Source organism: Mytilus californianus, unplaced genomic scaffold (genome assembly GCF_021869535.1).
Source record: "Mytilus californianus isolate M0D057914Y unplaced genomic scaffold, xbMytCali1.0.p SCAF_9, whole genome shotgun sequence".
Classification (NCBI taxonomy): domain Eukaryota; kingdom Metazoa; phylum Mollusca; class Bivalvia; order Mytilida; family Mytilidae; genus Mytilus; species Mytilus californianus.
Window position 1 is genome coordinate 60,064,441 of NW_026262745.1, and position 22,095 is coordinate 60,086,535.

Sequence of the window (22,095 nt, forward strand, 5' to 3'; positions counted from 1 at the left end):
AAATTGTCAAATAATATCATAAGGACATAAGAACTACGGTTCCTCAGCTATTATATGAAACGTAAACATCATACCTCTTTACAGCTTCGTGTACGCTTCAGAATGGAATAATATTTGACAAAAAAGAAGATTTTCAGCAAAAAATGTGACTATTTTGTTTGAAATTTTTTCACTGAAGAGAGGTTAAAAGATACCAAAGGGATAATCAAACTCGTAAGTCGAAAACAAACTGACAATATGCCATGGCAAAAAAACGAAAAAAGAAAAAAAGAAGACGTACAATGCAAATAAATTCCGAAATTTTAAATGGTGACTTTTCTTAAAGAGTTAGATTTAGAATGTTACGCAGTTCGTTATCCAATAAGATCCTCCAATTTGATAATATTGAATTAGTGTTGCATTGTTTTTAATTTGTATTTATTTTTATTTTTAAACTATAAAAGTACATTCTAAATTGACTACCTCTTTTTTTTTTAATCATATCTACTCTTTGATATTTATTTTTCGGTTCTCTTAATTTCAGCAATGAAAGGATTTAAAGAACAGCAAATACTTGTCGTGTCCTTATTGTCAATTCCACATTGCCCGTACTTATGACCAGTAACATATTGCACGACCTTGTACCGGTTCAAATGCATGGCAGCAGAGATCAATCGAACGTTCACCTCACTTTCCGACTTTATTGTCATTAGTTAATTGGATTAATTAATTGTATAGCTTTATGAGTAATAAGATTAGTCTGTTAATAAAAATCTTGTTTGTCTTTCTCATTACACCTGTGGGTAACACACGTGGGAGTTATTAGGAATGTCTGTTTCAGATACAACCATGAAAATAAGGAAGCATTATGATTAGAATAACTGTCCCCCTTTTTCTTTCATTTTAAAAGTTAATGCAATACTTTTACATCGTGATGTTTATTATGAAACAATACATAAGAGACAGTTTTTCGCTTAAATTCACGTGAAATAAAAGAAACGAAACTCGTGGCGCAAAATCCCTGCACGAAATAGACAAATTCCAAAGAAGGGCGCTTTTAAGTCTGTTTTTCATATCACAGACACAGCGAGGCCTAAAAACAAACCTCTTTTCAAGTTGAAGATGTCCCATAGTACTTGTTTTTGAAATTAAAATGATGCATGGTATTTCATGTAACTATACCAGTCGAGATTGAATGGGATATTTTGGTTTGCGATAAGTATAGAAAACGACCAAGTTTACTGAACATCATCTAGCGTCGAAATGATTTATGAACTATATTTCTATGACAATGTATATAAATAGGTTTTATCACAGCCTTAACATATCTGAGGGTATGGATGGGGTTTATAGAAATGAGAATAGCGAATAAAGGGCCAATAATACAGAAAAATAAAGAAAAGAAAAAAATAGTCCAAAAAATAAAGAATAGAGAAAAGTGGGGTGCTTAGATAGAAAGAAAAGAGAAAAATGGATCAAAATTACAAAGAATAGAGAAAAATTACCTAAAAATTAAAGAATACGGAAATGGAGGACCCCATCCAGACCCTCATATATCAGAAATTCTAATGAAATAAGGATGATTAACTGTTGTTTGCGTAACGTTCAGTGGCAACTATTTCATTCAATTTCATGACAATCCAATTTAATAAGTAAAGTAATTTCATGATGCTTTAAGCTGAAACATTGCTTCCCGCTTTTTACATAATCTGAAATTAAACAATTTATGAAAATTAACCAATTACAACTAAACTTTAACTTATTATATATAAATACAAAAATATATTATATAAATGAACAATAATGTAAAACAATCTTGATACTGTTAAAAATATTTTCAGATATTTCATTTAACTTATTCTGAATTGACAAACGTAATAACTATCTTGAATAAAGTGAAAGTACCACAATACTAAGTTCATGATTATAAACTTTGAACTAGTATATCAATGCAATGTTATATAACAGAGAACTATGTGCTTCCACCGCGAAACACATCAACATGCAAGATAAGTAAATTTTCTTTGAAAAATACAATAAATAATTAGGAAATTGCTGTGACAGAAGCAATATCACAATGCGGAAGTCAGCAATGTTAATTTCATAGAAAGTGAAACAAACATGCTGAGTATCAGGATACATATATGGTACCTGAGTTATTTATAATTTGACACACTGCACATTACACAAAATGCACATTTTATGATTGTTACGCGAAAAACTCACTAGATCGTCATTCTATTACAATTACATTAGTCAAACACGTGTAGAACGTGTGCCTTCCGAATAAGGGGGTAGGTGTATATACCTGAAGCAAAGGGGAAGTCTTTAATGTTTGTTTTCATCGGTGTTTTTCCTTGCTTCAAGGTAAATGTTTATGAATTGATTTTGATTAAGAGAGAAATTAACGGTGCATTTACTCTGACGTGCAAACACATGACCTCCTTAGCAACGGGGAACGCGCGTGGTTTTATCCTTTGATCTAACTATCTGTATCGTGTTTCAAGCCATCTTCCACATACTTTCTGATTAGCGCCCTCTAGCGGTGGTTAGGCGATATATATGTAAATTGTAAAGCAGTATTTAAGCATTCATTCGGGCGTTCAAAGTAGTAAGCTTCACAAAAGCCTGTGTCGAGCAGTGGTTAACAAGGAAGGATAGCTCCATTTCGCATTAGTTTTTTAATACCTTTATTTTTGTGAATATAGTGTACCTACGGACAGATATTCAAAATGTCGTCTTTATATCGTGATCTCGACACTGACGTTTCCAGCAGCACAAGGGTCGTCAGACACACATACAATGTTTACAGAGGCAGCTCCCCAAGCAGCCAAAATAGACTGGAGGTGAGTAAATGTGTGAAAAAAATGTTGAAATATGCTTATTTGTGATGTCTTTCGCTTGCTTTGTTTTGCAGAGAAATCTGTAATATGTGATAAAGTTCAATAAATGTTTTCAAACGTATGAATCTTAAGGTTATAACGCTATAGGATTTTATATTCAAGATGAAAACACGAAATTTACAATGTAATTGTGCAGTAATACGACTATTTGTGCTAGCTCTTGCTTCAAAGCTGAAAAAATGGATTTAAAAAATGAAACAAATGGAATAATACTCCAGGAAATTGCTTTACATGTGATGCTATTGTTATACCTTTGCCATGAATGTTTTCAAATGGACTTGTTTTCAATCAGCCAAGATTTATTTGGATCTTACTGGTTTACATTGTGAGCTTCGCAAAACCCTATCTCAGCATATATCTAAAAACTGCTTGCTACACAACATATGCTTTACAATATGGAATTATCAACGTCAAGCAGGCTTCTGACGCAAAAGAAATTCTTTGAATGATAGTATAAGTGTACTATCTTATCTCTTGCATAAAGTTTTATGTATCGATTTAAGATATTAACTGTTTACAACCTAATGTAAACATAGCCCAACGTGGTTGATTGCACAGCATGCACAGACAAAGCTCACTTGGAATCTAAGTACATTACGATTTATATCAAAAACATTTGCCTTCTTATCATGTAATCTACTAAAATGGCGTGAAGGGATTTGAAATTGCTATCTTAAGTTTGGAATTTGAACAATTTAAATCTTAGCCAAATGTTTCTTAAGTACTCTTTTATTTTGTTTTTTCATCAATTCGATATCAACATATAAAAATTCTAAATTATACCTGTATTATATCAAGTTAATTAACTGATTGCGAATTGGAAAGGTCAAACAAGGTCATACAATAATGCTGATCTAAGCTATCATCTTCGTGATTGATCGGCACTTTCCGCCAATTGGCATCCACGCCTATTTTGGTCATTACAGGGATGCGCTCAGCAACCGTTGATGTTGTTAATAGAGAGTTACATTACATCAATAATAATATACAATACATAGGAATTATGATAAGGAAGCCATAGTACTTGCTTTATTTGTATTTATTATGCCAAGACAAAACAAAAATATATTCTGATTATAACTTGACTCGGAAGTTATTAGAAATGATCAAAATAGATAATGACTTAACGAAAGCCTGGACATTCACTTCATACTGACGTTGTCTTACAAATTTCAAGTAATCAAAAATGACATATAATAATTAGTCCATTTTAATTTTAAAGAAACGTTTATCTTTTAATTGCTTAATTAGCTTATTATTAATTTATTCATTTACATTTCTTAGTTTAAATTACAATACTTAGTCTTTCAGTACAGAATTCAGCTTACTGTATTACATTCAAAACAAAATATTCTTTTCAATTTCGATCGAACTAGAAACATCTACATTCGAACAAGACAAATTTTGGCTCAGAACATACGAATCAGAACGTTTGTTTAATTAAAAGACAGTAATAAAATGACAGATATATTTTTTCTGACAGATAAGGAAAACAGAAGAGGTCTGTTCGATTAATTAAACATGATCTCTTTGACAGCTTTGCATCTTTTAGCTTACCAATGTATCTTAATATCAATTTCTATTCTTGTATCAGTAAGAAATTCCGGAATCATTGCCAACTATTTATCATATTTGGTTCTCTGTTAGTGGTTCGGAAGGAATGCTTCATCATTTATCATCTAGACAAACAAATCAGCATGATTTGTCCTCAAGGAATACAAATGATAAGCTTATCTCTATTCTAGAAAATGATAATATAATATGTCCATTCGACTATTTCTTCCTTGAGTCAAACTTATATATATATATATAATGATTCGAAACCCATAAAAACCCAATGTAATTAAAAAGTGAGACTGTCTACAAATCAAACGATTTCAATGTATACAGACTTGATGTGTAAATAGATATAGTAAACTTCACTGTTAATTTTGCCGAACAAAATACATTTCAAGTCCTTAAATTAAGTTGAGAAAGTTCAGGATAGTTAGTATGAAGATCAGGATTATACCACAATAAGCATCATAAGAGATAAGCTATCTTTAAAAGTCTTCGATAATGTACAAATTAAAATAGATATTTTATCTAAATAAACATATATGATAACTTCATAAATGCATGTTTTTAGAACTTTGAAATTATTTTCTTAAAGAGTTTTTGTCGCATGCATGAAGGAAGAAAATGCCTCTACTTACAAAATAGTTTGCAAAAATTGTACTAATATATTATCAATGGTTTTGACTGTTCATTAAATTGGGCGACCTGGTCTTAGGTTATATGTGATACCACTTATACTTTGTTAGACAGTAACGGAAACTGATGGCGACAATGATGATGATATCAAGATTACAAAAACTATAGTCAAAAAGGTTATAAAGCGAGCAGAAAAACTCCCAGCTCCTTCATCAATAAATGTCTCATCTGTAGAAACTGTACAACAAAGGTTTTTCAAAGATGAGGAACTTCGATTACAGGTATAGGGTGAATAGACTCCTTTCCCTGGCACCAAAAACAAATCTGTCCCTTTTCCAGAGATTTTGTCCTGTAATTACACCTATACCATTGTCAACTGAAATCCTAGTGCACAAACTACCTGAAATATCCAAATGTCCTTATAAACAACATCTATTCTGAGTTATGAATCCAAAATACAAATATCACAACTATTTCTAAGATTTATTTATACAATTGCCACTGAATTACTTATTTTCTTGATTTTGCACATCCATTTTGACTGTTTGTTGTTTTTTAATGCATGTTTACCTTTTTCAATCAATTATCCTACAAAAATTAGCTTTAATTCTTCTTCACGTTTCCTTAGCAATGTTAATACAAAACGCATCTTTGTGTTATGTGTGGGGTGTCCATATACAAGTAGTTATAAGATATCTTTGATATTGCTCGTAAATAAGAAAATAATCTAATGGTGATTGTAAGGTAACCAGCTTAATCTTGAAATAACATGATATTTGTGCATTTACTAAAAACTAAAAGTTTTATTCAGAATTGTGTCTTATCGAAAATATTTGTACACCTTATTTGTAAGTTCTTGTTTGTAAAACTAATGCTTCAATTAACGCTTTGGTTTGAAGAATATGTGTGGCTCCTTTTATATTTATATACATGTGTATATATATTAATTTTAAATACATTTTATATTACTTTTTACAGGCCAGAATCCGGGAACTCGAAGATTCCTTAGATTCCGAGAGGGAGATGAGATTAAGGGTAGGTATAGTAATACACAGAGGTTAAAAATACCATTCAAATTCGTCTTGTTAAAGTTCAGCATAACTGGATTGTTCTTATATAGTAAGATTGATTAGTTCCCTGTTGTCTTTTTTATCAATAAATAATAATATTAAACACCGGTACACAGACACAAATGTCAGCCCTTTAGCAAACATTTTGGGAAGTTGTATACGTGACTGCTTATAACGATGTATTAAAACATACACATGAATGAGAGAATACCATGATAACAGGAAGTGCACATCAGTTATTAGATTTATTTATAAAAATAATCACCCATTGTCTGGTCATACATGATTAATTAATAAGAAATCTATTTCCCTCAAACGTTCGTTTGCACACATAACCTGAAGGTATATCCTCATCTAATGTAAACAATTGGCACGCGTGAATCGTGCATTAATGCCATATGCTTTTAGTAATCATATATTCTATCTAAATGCAGCTGTTCTCAATCATAAAAAATCAATATAGCAGATAATTTTCTATAACATTCCAGGCATAACAATTCAAGAGAAATGATCTGTTAAAGTGTTGATTTTATGTACTGAATAAAAATGATTAAATCTTCATAAATAGAATATTGATTGAAAATTATCTATTTAATCATTGAATGTTTCAAAATCAAGAAAATATTTTATAATAAACCTATATTATAGTGAATAATTCACGAATTGACGATGATACTGAGAACTTTCGATAACATCTTATAGCAAATTGCAATTTGTAATAGAAAAGCTATAATTACTTCACGTAGTGTAGGAGTGGAAACGGTTGCCAAGTCATCAAACGCGCGTAAAGTTCCTATATTAGTACTTAACTGAAACTCAATACACGTGTGTGCATTCCAAAAATATTTCGGCTGTGTTCTTTCTTACCTACGAAAGTTTGATCGAAATGAAATAAATAAATAGACGTGATGTAAATTAATTAGGAATGAAACCTTCAATATTTTATATTGTGCACTATAGTTTATGAAACAAAATACAAAACTACAAAAAATGAAATAAATAAATATAGTAATGATAATAATGATGATAATGAAATAACAATAATAATAATGTAATAAAAACAGCAAACGTGATAAAACTCTTGCAAATTTTTGCACATTGAATACAAAACTTTATCAAAATACGTGTAAAACAATTTGAATGCAATAGAATGGTAGCTACTTATAGTGTATGAATTCCTTACACAAAGTTCTTACATGCACTTGACAAAACCAAACTGAAAAATCGAGCAATTTTATTGCTGTTCTTCGTCACAATGTTACAATGTATCTTCCCGTTTAACACAAAACTGAATTAACGGATTTTGTTTTATACTCACAGAACCACTGCTAGTGTTTAGACCAATTGTCTCTCTTTTTTTCAGTATGAAAAACAAAGCGCGGAGCTGACCTTCCAGTTAGATCAAATATCAGACAGACTCGAGGATGCCATGGGAACATCAACATCGGCAGTATGTATTGAAGATGAATGTCATTTTATATTGATATTTCACCAGCATATACTCGAGATTAATACAAAAAATTTAAGTAAAAATATAAGCCCATGTGAAGATCATATTCCTTTCAATAATCAAAGTTAGATAACAAAAAGATGTATACGGATTTATAGTTCTTGGAAATTTTATTGCTTTTTATTCAAATGCAAAATCAAATCTGCAAATTTCAGAGACCTAATTCACCTGAATACTCGACAAAGAAATTCCGGAAGTAAAATATGTTTTCAATTTTCAGACTGAGGTAAGCAGGAAGCGTGAAGCAGAGGTCAACAAAGTTCGTAAAGATTTGGAATTGAGCTGTGCTCAGTTCGAGGCTACAGAACAAAACATGAGGAGGAGACACCAGGAAGCCCTCAATGATCTGACTGACCAGTTGGAACATATGGGAAAATCTAAATCCAGGTAAAATATACATTTTTGTGATATTTAAGGTGGTACCAAACACCTTGACTTAAATTAATTTGGCTCGTTTAATTTTCATAAAATTTTGACAAAATATTCACTTTGACACTTTGTTAAAAATATAAAGATTTCAAAATACTTGAACCACACACTTTATCGGAAAATTTCCATTGGATAAATAGCAGTTTGAATAACACTGATTTTGATCATTAAGAAGCTTAATCTTTCCTTAACAATAGAACGTGATTAAAACGTTCAGCTGATTTTTACAGAGTTATCTCCCCGTAGTGTTATGTACCATCTTAAATCTTTTACTAAACAATTTTGGTGTCAGAAATTTATTCTTTCTACTAATGATTCTTATTTGGAATCTATACATTTATATTTTAAAATAGCAATGAATTTCAATCATATATTATGCGTTCTCGATCAATGTTCAAATTAGATTGACAAAACTGTTATAAAAATTTCTAGCAAATAAACATTGTCTTTTTTATCATTTCAGAGCTGAGAAAGAAAAGAATCAACTCATCATTGAGATTGACTCTCTCCAAGCTATGAACGATGGTCTTCAAAAGGCCAAGGTATAACTTTACTCGTTTTTTTTTTTTTTTATTTATTAAACGACTCTTTCTATCACTTCAGTTTCTCTCTACTTTTCGTGTAAATATGTAAATATGAAATATAATAGTTACAAAGCATTCGAAACGTGTCTGAAAGTCGAAACATTCATCTAAAACGTTTCTACTTTATACTATATTCAAAGTACTATGTCACATGAAAAATTGAGTATGTTCAGGATTTTTTTTTTTTTACTGTTCAGTCTATAGTATGTTTCCGGTTATTTGTTAAAATAACTTTTTTTCTATAATTCCTGCATGAAAATAACCTTTATTTAAACTTGCAGATGTCAGCTGATTCCAAAATTGATGCTCTTGAGGGATCAAACGGTCGTCTCAAAGCTAGTGTTGATGACCTTACTCGCCAGTTGAACGACTCCAATCTCTCCAAAGCACGTCTCACTCAAGAGAATTTCGATCTACAACACCAGGTTCAGGAACTGGACGGTGCCAATGCCGGTCTCGCCAAAGCCAAGGCCCAACTTCAAATTTTGTGTGACGATTTGAAGAGGAACCTTGATGACGAGAGCAGGGTTAGTAAAATGTTTATGTTGGTTTTTTTTATTGTCGTCTCATTACCGAAAGCAGAGTTAGTAAACGGTTTGATTTTGAACACTTTTTTTAACAAACAAGTCGTAAGATATTAAATCATATAACTAGAATTATTATTTTTTTTATCAATTTGAGAGTATAATTATAACATAAATTTATTTGAGATAAAACTGAGAGTAAAAAAATGTAACATTTTATTCCAATATTTTATTCTAGCAAAGACAAAACCTTCAAGTACAATTGGCAGCCATTCAGTCAGATTACGATAATTTGAACGCCCGTTATGAAGAAGAATCAGAAAACGCCTCCAGCCTCCGTGCCCAACTCAGTGCACTCAGCGCTACCTACGCAGCTCTGAAGACCAAATATGACAAAGAACTCATGGCCAAACAAGAAGAGCTCGAGGAGATTAGGTACAAATTCGCCGTTTCATAATCTAATACATTCTGGGTAATATTTTCGAAAGTGAACACAAAAGCGTCGTGATAGATCACAAGCGTGCTAAACAATAGAAATTCAACCAATGACGTGACGTTATTTTCATTTTGGGGTACGAACACTAAATTAACACAGTCCTTTAGATTCTGAGGCGGCCTATTTTTTATGATAATTCTTTTGTTGTTATATAAATCACGATCATTACTTTTTTGCATTTGATGTGTTTTTCAAAGTCAAAGCTGTCTTATCCTAATCCAGTTCGGTCCAGTCAGTTTTATTTTCTTCGCTACTATCTTTATCCTTAAGTGCATTTCAAAGATCAGATTTATCGGTGTTTCCTAAATAAAATATCACGTGACGACTTTTATCTTTGCAGACGCAGACTCAGCATCAAGATCCAAGAACTCGAGGATACCTGTGAACAGCTCAGAACCAGATGCAACTCTCTTGAGAAAACCAAGAACAAGCTCACTGTTGAGATTAGAGAAATCACCATTGAACTCGAGAACGTACGTGATCATATAATATATTCGTTTAACTTTTTATAGTGCCACAACTGGCCATCTTATGTTGCAAATATTGTTTAAAAGTTTGCTATAGATTACTGATTTTAAAAAGCTAAGAATTTATATTGAATCTCGGAATTACAATTCGTCTTATGCGATTACTTTTTGTTTCTTTCGATACATTTGTGAAGTTACTACTTACCAGTACATTTTCTTCTTCTTTTCCTTGCAGACCCAAATCATTGTCCAAGACCTCACAAAGAGGAACAGACAACTTGAGAACGACAATGCTGCCCTACAGAAGAGATGTGATGATCTCGCTGCAGAGAACGGTCAGCTCAGAAACGAGAAAGCCAACCTTGAAGCCGAGTGTGCAAGACTCAGAGTTGCCAACGCTGAACTCGCAGAAAAGAACGCTAACTTGGAGAGAGAGAATTCTGGACTCCAGAATGCCCTCAGAGAAGCCAACAATGAGTTGAAATCTGCTAACAGAATGATCAACGAACTGACAGCACTGAAAGCACAGTTGGAGGCTGAGCGTGACAACCTTGCAAGTGCACTTCGTGACACTGAAGAGGCTCTCCGTGATGCTGAAGCCAAACTTGCCGCCGCCCAAGCTGCCCTCAACCAACTTAGATCTGAGATGGAACAAAGACTTCGCGAGAAGGACGAAGAAATTGACAGCATCAGGTATGAAATTGATTAACGAAGCAAACGGAAGTCTTATCATGAATAATGGAGTAATTGTTAAGGCTTTTCGGAAAGGGAGCATACATTTTATTTTTTTATCAAATCTTTAACATTTATTTCATGCTAAATGAAAATGATATAAAATGGTAAAGGTTTCTTTAATGTTAATTTCAAAACAAAAATTTGAATTGATTAATATCAAAGGACCAAAATCTCCTAAAGTATTAAAGGATATAAAGAAACATCTGTTATTTGCCGTTAGAAACCGAAACATAGGTATTGTTCTGATAATTACCTATTTACCTTAGCAACAAAGTCGGTGTGGGTGTTGCAAAACAAAGATAATAGATAATTAAATTCCATGCAATAAAAAAACAAATAATAAGATAAAAAATGACGCACTCATCCATTTATAAGATGCAGCTTAAATGATAAGGGTGAATCTTCTTAACTCTGTAGATACATAGCTTTAAGATGATAATATAGATAAGGCTCAGACTCAAAATCATTATAAAATTTTATATCTGCAAGGTCAGTTCACAGCAGTCTTTAATCAAGATTCCAAAAATACATCAATTTTTATCAGATTCTCATCCTCTTGAAGCCAAATTAAAATAATTCAGCAGTTTTTCATCATGGCCGGCAGGAGTTATCCGCATCAACGTTCATTTGCTGCAGTTCCGATCACAACGTTTGTATTTTTAAAACATCTTGAAAAAATACTGCTTTTGGATTTTTTAGATTTAAAAATATGTGAGTAAGGAGATAAAAGAATGGCCTTTTTTCTTTATTAGTTGGTTCTTTCTAATTCTGGGAATTCGGATAACATTTGATTTACATTTACAGGAAGAGCAGCGCACGTGCAATTGATGAGCTCCAGAGAACACTTGTTGAGGTAGAAACCAGATACAAGACTGAAATTACAAGAATCAAGAAGAAATACGAAACTGACATCCGTGAACTTGAAGGTGCCTTGGACAATGCCAACCGCGCCAATGCCGAGTACTTGAAGCAGATCAAGAGTCTTCAAAACAGAAACAGGGTAATGACATTGGCCATTTTTTTTTTTATTTGTAAATATAACAAATTGTTTTAAGAATAACTTATTTCAAAAATCATAGGAACAGAGGGACATCCCTGGCTAATTGTAACTAATTTCCCTAATGTTCTTGTGTTCGTTCTAAAATCAGTGATATTTTTTTTTTGAGATTATAGATTCCGAAGCTAAACTTGATGGCTGAATATCTTAGTTTTTTAATATTAACATTTTTTTTTCTTCAAAGGAATTAGAATTGCAATTGGAGGAAGCCACACGTCAATTGGATGACACTAGAAACCAGCTGTCAGTTTCCGAAAGGAAACGTATCACCATTCAACAGGAGTTGGAAGATGCCAGGTCTCTATTGGAGCATGTAAGTATTAGTTTTACCTCTTATCGATTTCGATGTATAATTGAAAAGAAGGTTTTTTATTGATTGATGATTGCTTTACGCCGCATCAGCACAAACGGCTATACCGCGACTACATCTATTTTCAATATAAATTGAATTTGGAAAAAAATGTTTTATGATCACTACTGAAATATCTGTATTGAGATAAATGGTTAAATGGATTTTTTGAAATGTTAATAACAAGACGAGCTTATTGATATTGTTAGTACCATACTTTAAACTTAGTAATTGACTTCTGCACACATTCGGTAAATTGAAATTGCTTGCATTAGAATGTCTGTTTGGTGATATTCATTGGATATTTCTATTTTTACAGGCCGAGAGAGCCCGCAAGAATGCCGAAAACGAACTTGGAGAAGTAACTGTCCGTCTTACCGAAGTACAACTTCAAGTCACAGCCCTCACAAACGACAAACGCCGCATGGAAGCCGATATTGCCGCCATGCAGAGCGATTTGGATGATGCCCTTAACGGACAAAGAGCTGCTGAGGAACGTGCCGACCGTCTCCAAGCCGAGGTCAACAGACTTGCTGATGAGCTCAGACAGGAACAAGATAACTACAAAAATGCCGAATCTCTCCGTAAACAACTTGAAATCGAGATCAGAGAAATCACTGTCAGACTGGAAGAGGCTGAGGCATTCGCTCAAAGAGAAGGAAAGAGACAGATTGCCAAACTACAGGCTAGAGTGAGTATATTCTTAATAAGAAGTTTATGACATTTAAATTAAGCTATCAGTATCTTTTTAGAGTATGACTGCTATTTCGTCATTTCCTGTTGCTTCAGCTGTTTGTTCAAACAGATAAGTATTTCCATTTATCTCTTAAAAACATGTTCTATATATATCTTTTATTTTTCAATGATCTTCCACAAGATAAAAATAAATCGAAAAGTACAAATGTGCATATATATATATTAGTTACAATTTTCTCTTCTAGATCCGTGACTTGGAAAATGAACTGGAAGCCGACCAGAGACGTCTTAGAGAAGCTGCCGCATCAGCCCGCAAATTCGAACGTCAATGGAAAGAAACCGTTCAAGCCTCTGATGAAGACCGTCGCCAGGTTGCCGAGCTCACCAGCATCACCGATCAACTCACAATGAAATGCAAGACATACAAGAGAATGATCGAAGAGGCCGTAAGTCTCTATCCTTCTTTTAGAACTTCAGTTTTTATTTTTTTTCATATAATACAAAGATAACAATAAAATGGAGAATTGAAATGATAACAGATGTCATTAGTATGAAATAATAATGTGTTTAATCAAAATGAATAATATTTGCAATTCAGTATCAATATACATATCATTTATTTACCTTTTCCCATAATGCATTGCAGGAAGACGTTGCAAGTATCACTATGAATAAATACCGCAAAGCCCAATCATTGATTGATGAAGCAGAACAGAGGGCAGATATGGCGGAAAAGAACTTGCAAACCGTACGCAGATCACGATCCATGTCTGTCTCACGGGAAGTAACCAGAGTAGTCAGGGTCTAAATTCATGTAAGTTTAATACTGGTGCCTTTTTTTGGGGATACAAAATGTATAGTGAAGTTCAGTCAGACAGACAAGCCATGTTAACTATAAGATTAAAATAGCCATGTACCAAGAAAGTTCCATACTGTGAAGTCACCAAAACGGAAAAGCGTCCGAATCACGGATATGCAAATCAAAATCGCAAACAGTTTTTCTTTTACTACTGTACTTTAAAAAAAAGCGTTATCGACTTCGGTATACACATGGAATCATAATATATTCAAATATATTGCAATCTTCATTTGAAAATAAATTTTTCAACCTTTAATATCGTAGCTTTACATATTTAAAATGGTTACCACTTAATGCTTTTGAATATGGTCACACGTTATGTGTCATTAGAAATAATTTTATAGATGTGAAATTTAACATTTGAGTAATTGTTTTATTGTTTTATCATTTCAGATTTCAAGAAAAAAGACTTCATTGAATCATCATTTTTAAAAAAAAAGCTGTGTAAATGTTGATACGTGACATTACTAAGAGACATAATTCCAATTGTTTCCCTTAATTTATATTGTACAGATTTATATTTATTTTTGTTGAACATTCATATCTGGTGCGTATCACTGCGCGTGTTTGCTGCATGATTTCAAAAGGATTATTTTTTCTGTTTTGTCATAAATTGAAGTAAATTGGTCGGAACCAATGCTCGGCACAGCGAAGCATGCACAGTTTTCATTTTCTTGTACTGATGTCAAAGAAGTGTCTACAGTGGCCTTTTTATGGCAAAAAAAGAGCTTAGTGACGTGCAGGGAAATGCTTTGTTGAAATAGCACAATTTTATCTATATTTTATTTTCTCAAAGTGCAATATTTCATTTTTATTTATTTTCCATTGTGATATACAGAGATAAGATATTTTTATTGTTTTTATACATGTAATATTGAAGAAGAAGTTTTGTACAGAGTAATAAGGACTGTTTGCATAAGAAAGATATATATGTCGTTTGAATATTTAATTCTGACTATTATAATGTTGATATTTTGTTGACGTTTATGAAAAATCAAGAGAGGGTAATAATGCATTTCCTGTAAAACATTTAGATGATTTAGATCTAGGTCAGTGGTCCAGCTAGAGAACGATAGCTCTTTATCCGACGAACATGAATTGTAATGTACGTCTACCAATGCTAAAAAATAAATTCCGTCACTGTTGCTTTAACTTCTTGCTTTATTGTTTTTAATAAAATGATTGAAGTATGAAAACTTTTACTGTTGTATTTGAACAAAAGACAAAACAGTACAAAACCTTAAAAAAAGATGAAAACTTCACATTGATCCAACAAACCAGGTTTAACCCACCATTTTCTTCGGAAAATTCCAGTACCAAGTCAAGAATATGACAGTTGGTTTCCATTCGTTCCGTTGGTTGATATAGTCTGATGTTTGATTTTGTGACATTTTATGGACTTTACCCTTTTTGAATTTACCTTGGAGATCGGAATTTTTGTTAATACTTTTTTCAAGTATAGTCATTTGGTTGTGTATTGTTTGGTTTGTGTACTACGCATCTTTTTAATTCATATAGTGGTTTGGGGGCAACCTTATTAAAATATAGATCTCTGATATCGTTATACTCACAAGTTGCGATCTCTGATATCGTTATACTCACAAGTTGCGAACTCTGATATCGTTACACTCACAAGCTGCGATAGATCTATATTTTATTATATTATGGTGTGAGATTTCAATGAAATGGCAATGATATCCTCTTTCTCTTTCAAAATGATAATATATGACTTAGACTTAAATAAGTTAAATTATTACTACGACATACTATTGAATAATTAACAGATCAGAGATGTGGTATTATTTCCACTGAGACAGCTACCCACCAGAGACCAAAGGATAAGGATGTTAACAACCAAAGGTCACACACAGTACGACCTTCAACAATGAGCAAATCATAATCTTTGCTATATACTATAAAAGGCGGGAAAAGGTTTAAAATGTTAAACAATTTACAAGAGAAAACAAATGCCCTGATCTATGCTTAGACAATAAACAAAAACAAACAAAAGCAAATATGACAGACAGCCAACAACATGCAACCTCTAAATTACAGGCTCGAGGCTTTGGACAGGTTAACACAAGAATGCGGTCAGATTAAACATGTCTGTGCGCCCTCAACTTTCACCCTAACCTGTGTAACAGAACAACCTCATTGGAAAGGGCTTGACTCATCATATCGACACGAAACACAAATAAAAAAAATTTTTAAAATAAGATAACAAAAAACAAAGTACCGATCTCAGAGTACTCGTAGTAACTGATCTCGAGTTCAAAGCCAATAAATGTTTTCCCAGATTAAATTATCAATCAGTACCGCCGAACGGATTTGGTGTTAAGACATAGATATTCTAAGAAAAGCATGATCTTGCGCCAATTATTGTTGTTCTTCGTCTTGTCAGCTACTAAAAAGTCTTCAATGATAAAATTAAGAGTACAACACCATACAGCAAATAAAATACTGCCCAAAGCTTTGACTTCAGTAGTACACATCGATATCAATTGATAATGTATGATCCAAGTTTAAATGTTGTTTATTTCATAACTTAGCATCGATCTGGACAAATGCTAGAAATTCTTCAATGATGGTAAACAAAAACACAATACAATGTCGTTCATGTCTTATTGGTTTTCCCTAATTTAGCCTCGATCTAGACAGTTCCTGGAAAGATTCAATAATAAAACATTAAACGCTACCACCATATAACAAGATCAAATACTACTCAAAGCTTTTACCTCATCGGTACACTTCGATAATATCGATATTCGTTATCAATCTATGACGTTCATGATTCCATGATTGTACATTAAACGCTACCACCAAACAGCAAGATAAAATACTACCCAAAGCTTTTACTTCATTGGTACACTTCGATAATATCGATATTCTTTATCAATCTATGACGTTCAAGATTCAATGATGGAACATTAAACGCTACCCCCATACAAGAAAATCAACTACTACCCAAAGCTTTTACCTCATTGGTACACTTCGATTTATATCGATACTAGTTATCAATCTATGACACCCAATATTCAATGATTGAACATTAAACGCTACCACCATAAAGCAAGATCAAAAACTACCCAAAGCTTTAACTTAAATGGTTCAAGATTCAATGATTGAACATTAAACGCTTCCACAATGCAGCAAGATCAAATACTAACGAAAGCTTTTACTTAAATGGTTCAAGAATCAATAATTGAACATTAAACGCTACAACTATACAGCAAGATCAAATACTACCCAAAGCATTTACTTCATTGGTACACTTGGATAATATCGATACTCGTAATCAATATATGAAGTTCAAGATTCAATAATGGACCATTAACCGCTACCATCATACAGCAAGATAGAATACTACCCAAAGCTTTTCCATCATTTGTACACTTCAATATCGATATTCGTTATCAATATATGACTTTCAAGATTCAATGATAGAACATTAAACGTTACCATCATACAGCAAGATCAATTACTACCCAAATTTTTACTCCAATAGTACACTTCGATAATATCGATACTCGTAATCAATATATGAAGTTCAAGTTTCAATGATTGATCATTTAACGCTACCATCATACAGCAAGATAAAATACTACCCAAAGCTTTTCCATCATTGGTACACTTCAATAATATCGATATTCGTTATCTATATATGACGTTCAAGATTCAATGATGGAACATTACCCAAAGCTTTTACTTAATTGGTAGACTTCGGTATATATCGAGACTCGTTATCAATCTATGACGTTCAAGATACAATGATGGAACATTAAACGCTTCCATAATACAGCAAGATCAAATACAACCCAAAGCTTTTACTTCATTGGTACACTTCGATTTATATCGATACTAGTTATCTACTAGTATTTATGACGTTCAATGATAGACCATTAAACGCTATCACCATACAGCAAAAAGTAAAATCACAAAAATACTGAACTCCGAGGAAAATTCAAAAAGGAAAGTCCCCAATCAAATGGCAAAATCAAAAAAACAAACACATCAAACGAATGCAAGATCAAATACTACCCAAATCTTTTACTTAATTGGTATACTTTTATATATATATTCATACTCCATATCAATCTATGACGTTCGAAATTCAATGATGGAACATTACCCTCTTGCACCATACAGCAAGATCAAATACTACCTGAAGCTTTTACTTAATTTGTGCACTTCGATAATATCGATACTCCTTATCAATCTATGACTTTCAAGATTCAATGACAGAACATTAAACGCTACCACCATACAGCAAGATCTACTACCCAAACATTTTACTCCAATGGTACACTTCGATAATATCGATACTCGTTATCAATCTATGACGTTTGATATTCAATGATGGAACATTAAACGCTATCATAATACAGCAAAATCAAATACTACCCAAAGCTTTTACTTAATTGGTACATTTCGATTTATATCGATACTAGTTATCAATCTACCCAATCTACCCAATCAACTCATTTATGACGTTCAATATACAATGATGGAACATTAAACGCTACCACCATACAGCAAGATCAAATACTACCTAAAGCTTTTACTTAATTGGTACACTTCGATAATATCGATACTCGTTATCAATCTATGACTTTCAAGATTCAGTGATGCAAGATTAAACGTTACCACCATACAGCAAGATCAACTAATATCTATGGCACGCCTGAACCACTTTTATTACTTAATCTTAGATTAACTCAGATAAACAAGGATTTTCTCAGATAATCCCGGTTTATCTCAGATAAACCAAGATTTTCTCAGCTTAATTCAAATTCTAGAAAATCCTAGTTTATCTCAGAAAATGAAAGAAAAATCATTATCTGGAGAAAATCCCGGTTTATCGCAGAAAATTAAGAAAATCGACGTTTTTCTGTTCGAATCTCAGAAAATCCTGATTTATGTTCAGATAATCAATTATCTCATTTCTTGAGAAAATCTAGGTTTTGCTTAATTGGTACACTTCGATATATATCGATACTCGATATCAATATATGATGTTCAAATTCGATAAACCGCTGATTCAATGATGCAAGATTAAACGCTTGCACCACACAGCAAGATCAAATACTATCCAAAGCTTAAACTTTTGTGGTGTATTTCGATATTTGTCGATATTCCTTCATGACCCTAGTTTAAGTATATATATTTAACTTTCCACAATTTAGCCTAAAACTACAGTTGCTGGAAAGTCTTCAATGGTGAAACTAAAAAGCTAAAACCATACAGCAAGATTAAAACAAATACTCAACATTTTGACTTCGGTGGTACACTTCAATGGTATTGATAATCGCCTGGACAGAAGCACGTGTCTTGTGAACTATGGGAGCTACTATTTGATTTTTATGGATGGGGGGCTAGGATGAAATTTAAAAAAAAGGCAGGACAGGAGTTTTGAGTAAAAAAAAAAGGCAGGATGAGCAACTTGGCAAAAAAAAAAGGCAGAATGACAATTTTATGTGAAAAAAAGGCAGGATAAACTAATAAAAAAAGGCAGGACCGAATAGAGTGAAAAATAAAAAGGCAGGACAGAGATTACAACCAAAAAAAAATGCGGGACAAAATTGTTCATCCTACATGATACATGTTGCTCATACAGGCGCTGCTAGAAAGCAGCTATAACCCTTCAGAAAAGAGTATATATGTCTTCATTCCCACGTCTATCCACTTCGTAATCCATAAGTGTAATACAAAGTTAGGTTTCCAGTTGATGGAATTGTAGGATCACAGTATTTCGATCATTTGGTTAACACATTTCGCAAGTCCATAAAAGTTGCGAAAGAATTTTACAGAAACCTAGTCTAGAAAAGGATCTGCAATCAGAAACATAAGATCCAAGTAACAAAAAACAATAGAATATCGAAGTAGACAACAACTTACGAGGATCCTGGCTTGGGCAGGTACATGAATATAACGGTTGATGCGGTTAAACGAACATTGTTTATAGTTTCAAATTTTCCTTCGTTTTTATCTCGATATGTAAATAAAAGATCAGTTTAATGATCATATACTATAGTCCATCAAAATCAGGACAGGAAAACACTAAACTCCAAAGAAACGGTATAATAGATATAAAAAAAAACGCATGCGCAAACATAAAGTATTAAGCAAGCAATAAACATTATCATCAAAATATGTTTTAATTTTTATGATAAATACATAAATAGCCCCCTCCTTTCCTCAATTAAAACCACATGATTTAACGTACAGCTACAACAAAATATAAAATCTTTCTTCATTCTCTTTAGTACCTGACACGTGGGGGTCTGATCTACAGAAATGACAATAGATAATTCAAATGTCACTAAACATTTAGCAGGACCCGGATGTAGCAAGGTAACGACGAGAAGGAGAAGTAAACATACAGACACCAATGACACACAATAATATATAACAGCTGAACACCAAAGATTAGATCAAATGGGACCCTCTTATAATTTTAAATAACATCACTTTCTCTTAAAGGATATACATTCAATATACAAAACTAATTTTACAATCAATAATTCTTCCACAGTATGACCAAACAACATAATTATGTTTCGCAAGGTGGTTATTCTGAAAAATGCAGCAGTAACCAAGCAAATTGACGACTTTTATGTAATATACTTCGCTTCACAATAGCAGGCACTGTAGAATTAGTAAAACTGATAAAAAACAAGATTAATGAACATGTACATGAAGAAATGAACCATTTTCTGATTACAATATGAACCAAGAAAATTCACATTAAGACAATTTCACAGGAAAGGATTGCTATTGCGACGAAAAACTAATCAACACGATCAAAACAGTCAGAGCGATTAAACTTTCAAGTATACACTAGTCGTAGACTCCATTTACTTTTAAAACCTCAATAAAGATTATTCGGCATTCGTGGCAAAGTACTATAACAAAAAGTCAGAGTTATCCCTCTTTGGTCAAATGTGCATTTTGCATCTTCGTTGATACATGTTCTATTTATGTTAGTATTACTCATTCATTTATTGATTTATTGGTAACACATACAGTTTCATCATTCATCCATTCTTTGGAACAACTTTGTGTGTTATGATAGTATTACTCAGTCACTGCAATTTTATTGGTTCAATTCTGTTCTAGACATGATAATATGTTTCATGAACTCATTTTGTTCATAGTTTGTGCTTTGTGTCCTATGCATGAACAAATAACCGTACATTCTTTTCAATATTCTATTCTTTGTTTATCTTCTCAAAATATATAAAACTTAATTCTCAATAAACCATATACATAGGTTAAACTTGCGTCTCATCCGTTTGTTTAGTTTCTGGAGAATTTAATATGTACAAACAATAGGTTAAGAGACTCAGAAGAACAAATTAAATTGTTTACTCTTTTTTTCACATTGATACTAAAAAACCTTGGTTGAATACAGGGTACATGTATTATCGTCAAAAACTAAATGATGTAAATATAGACAGATTTGAAATTATTGAGCCGACTATTCATATACACTACATAGGCGGATTAAGGGGAGCAGGGGGTCTCCCCCTTATGGAGCTTCGTATATGGTTAATGAATAGACTTTTTATATGTCCAACTCCTAACGTTGCCTAGTTTATGCCCCCTTTTTAAATCCTGTATCCCCATCTACACAAACCTTTACAAAAAAGGGGAACGATCGGGTCGAGGTAGGAGATCTGGGGTAGTTATACAAAAACATACATTTTAAAACCACATTCTAACAGAAAAATGCGATAGAAGTAAATTGCATTGAAAACTATATCTTAGTCAAACTATACAACAAACATTGTGATATTTCACGTGAAGTTTATGTACATCAAACTGAATTATAGTTATATCATACCATTACAAACTCGTACCAACTGAAAACTTTGCACAAGACAGGATGTAAATGAATATTCTGCAACACAAAATGCAGGAAACAAATGTGTTAAAAGTGAAAATTAATTTCCGCGCGGCGAAGCCGCTGAAAAAAAAATAAGCGTGCGTAGCAATATTTTTTTTTTTCTAATTTGAAGTGAGGACAATTTCCCCTGTGTTTGTTGCCCTTCTTCTCGTCCTTCTTATACATTTTTGGAATAGATACTCAAAACTTCCCGGAATCTGTCAAATTTGCGGTTTTAGGCTATATCTTCAGACGTTTATAATTTAATTATCTGTGCAGAAATAAACCATCTTAATGTTAAAACCTTAAACTACATATATATTGAGATGTGATACTATTTAAGATGTGAAGCCTTTTTG

General features: G+C 32.6%; 1 protein-coding gene across 1 annotated transcript; it reads left to right on the plus strand.

Moving 5' to 3' along the window:
* The first annotated feature begins 2,563 nt into the window (after positions 1–2,563).
* LOC127716329 (paramyosin) lies at positions 2,564–15,047 on the plus strand. Its single transcript, XM_052222492.1, has 15 exons — positions 2,564–2,825; positions 6,054–6,110; positions 7,509–7,595; positions 7,876–8,042; positions 8,548–8,626; positions 8,950–9,195; positions 9,431–9,627; positions 10,029–10,161; positions 10,391–10,848; positions 11,695–11,890; positions 12,132–12,260; positions 12,616–12,987; positions 13,238–13,438; positions 13,639–13,806; positions 14,245–15,047. The coding sequence occupies exons 1-14, from the start codon at positions 2,712–2,714 to the stop codon at positions 13,798–13,800; spliced, it is 2,598 nt and encodes an 865-aa protein (XP_052078452.1). The 5' UTR covers positions 2,564–2,711; the 3' UTR covers positions 13,801–13,806; positions 14,245–15,047.
* The last annotated feature ends 7,048 nt before the right edge of the window (positions 15,048–22,095 follow it).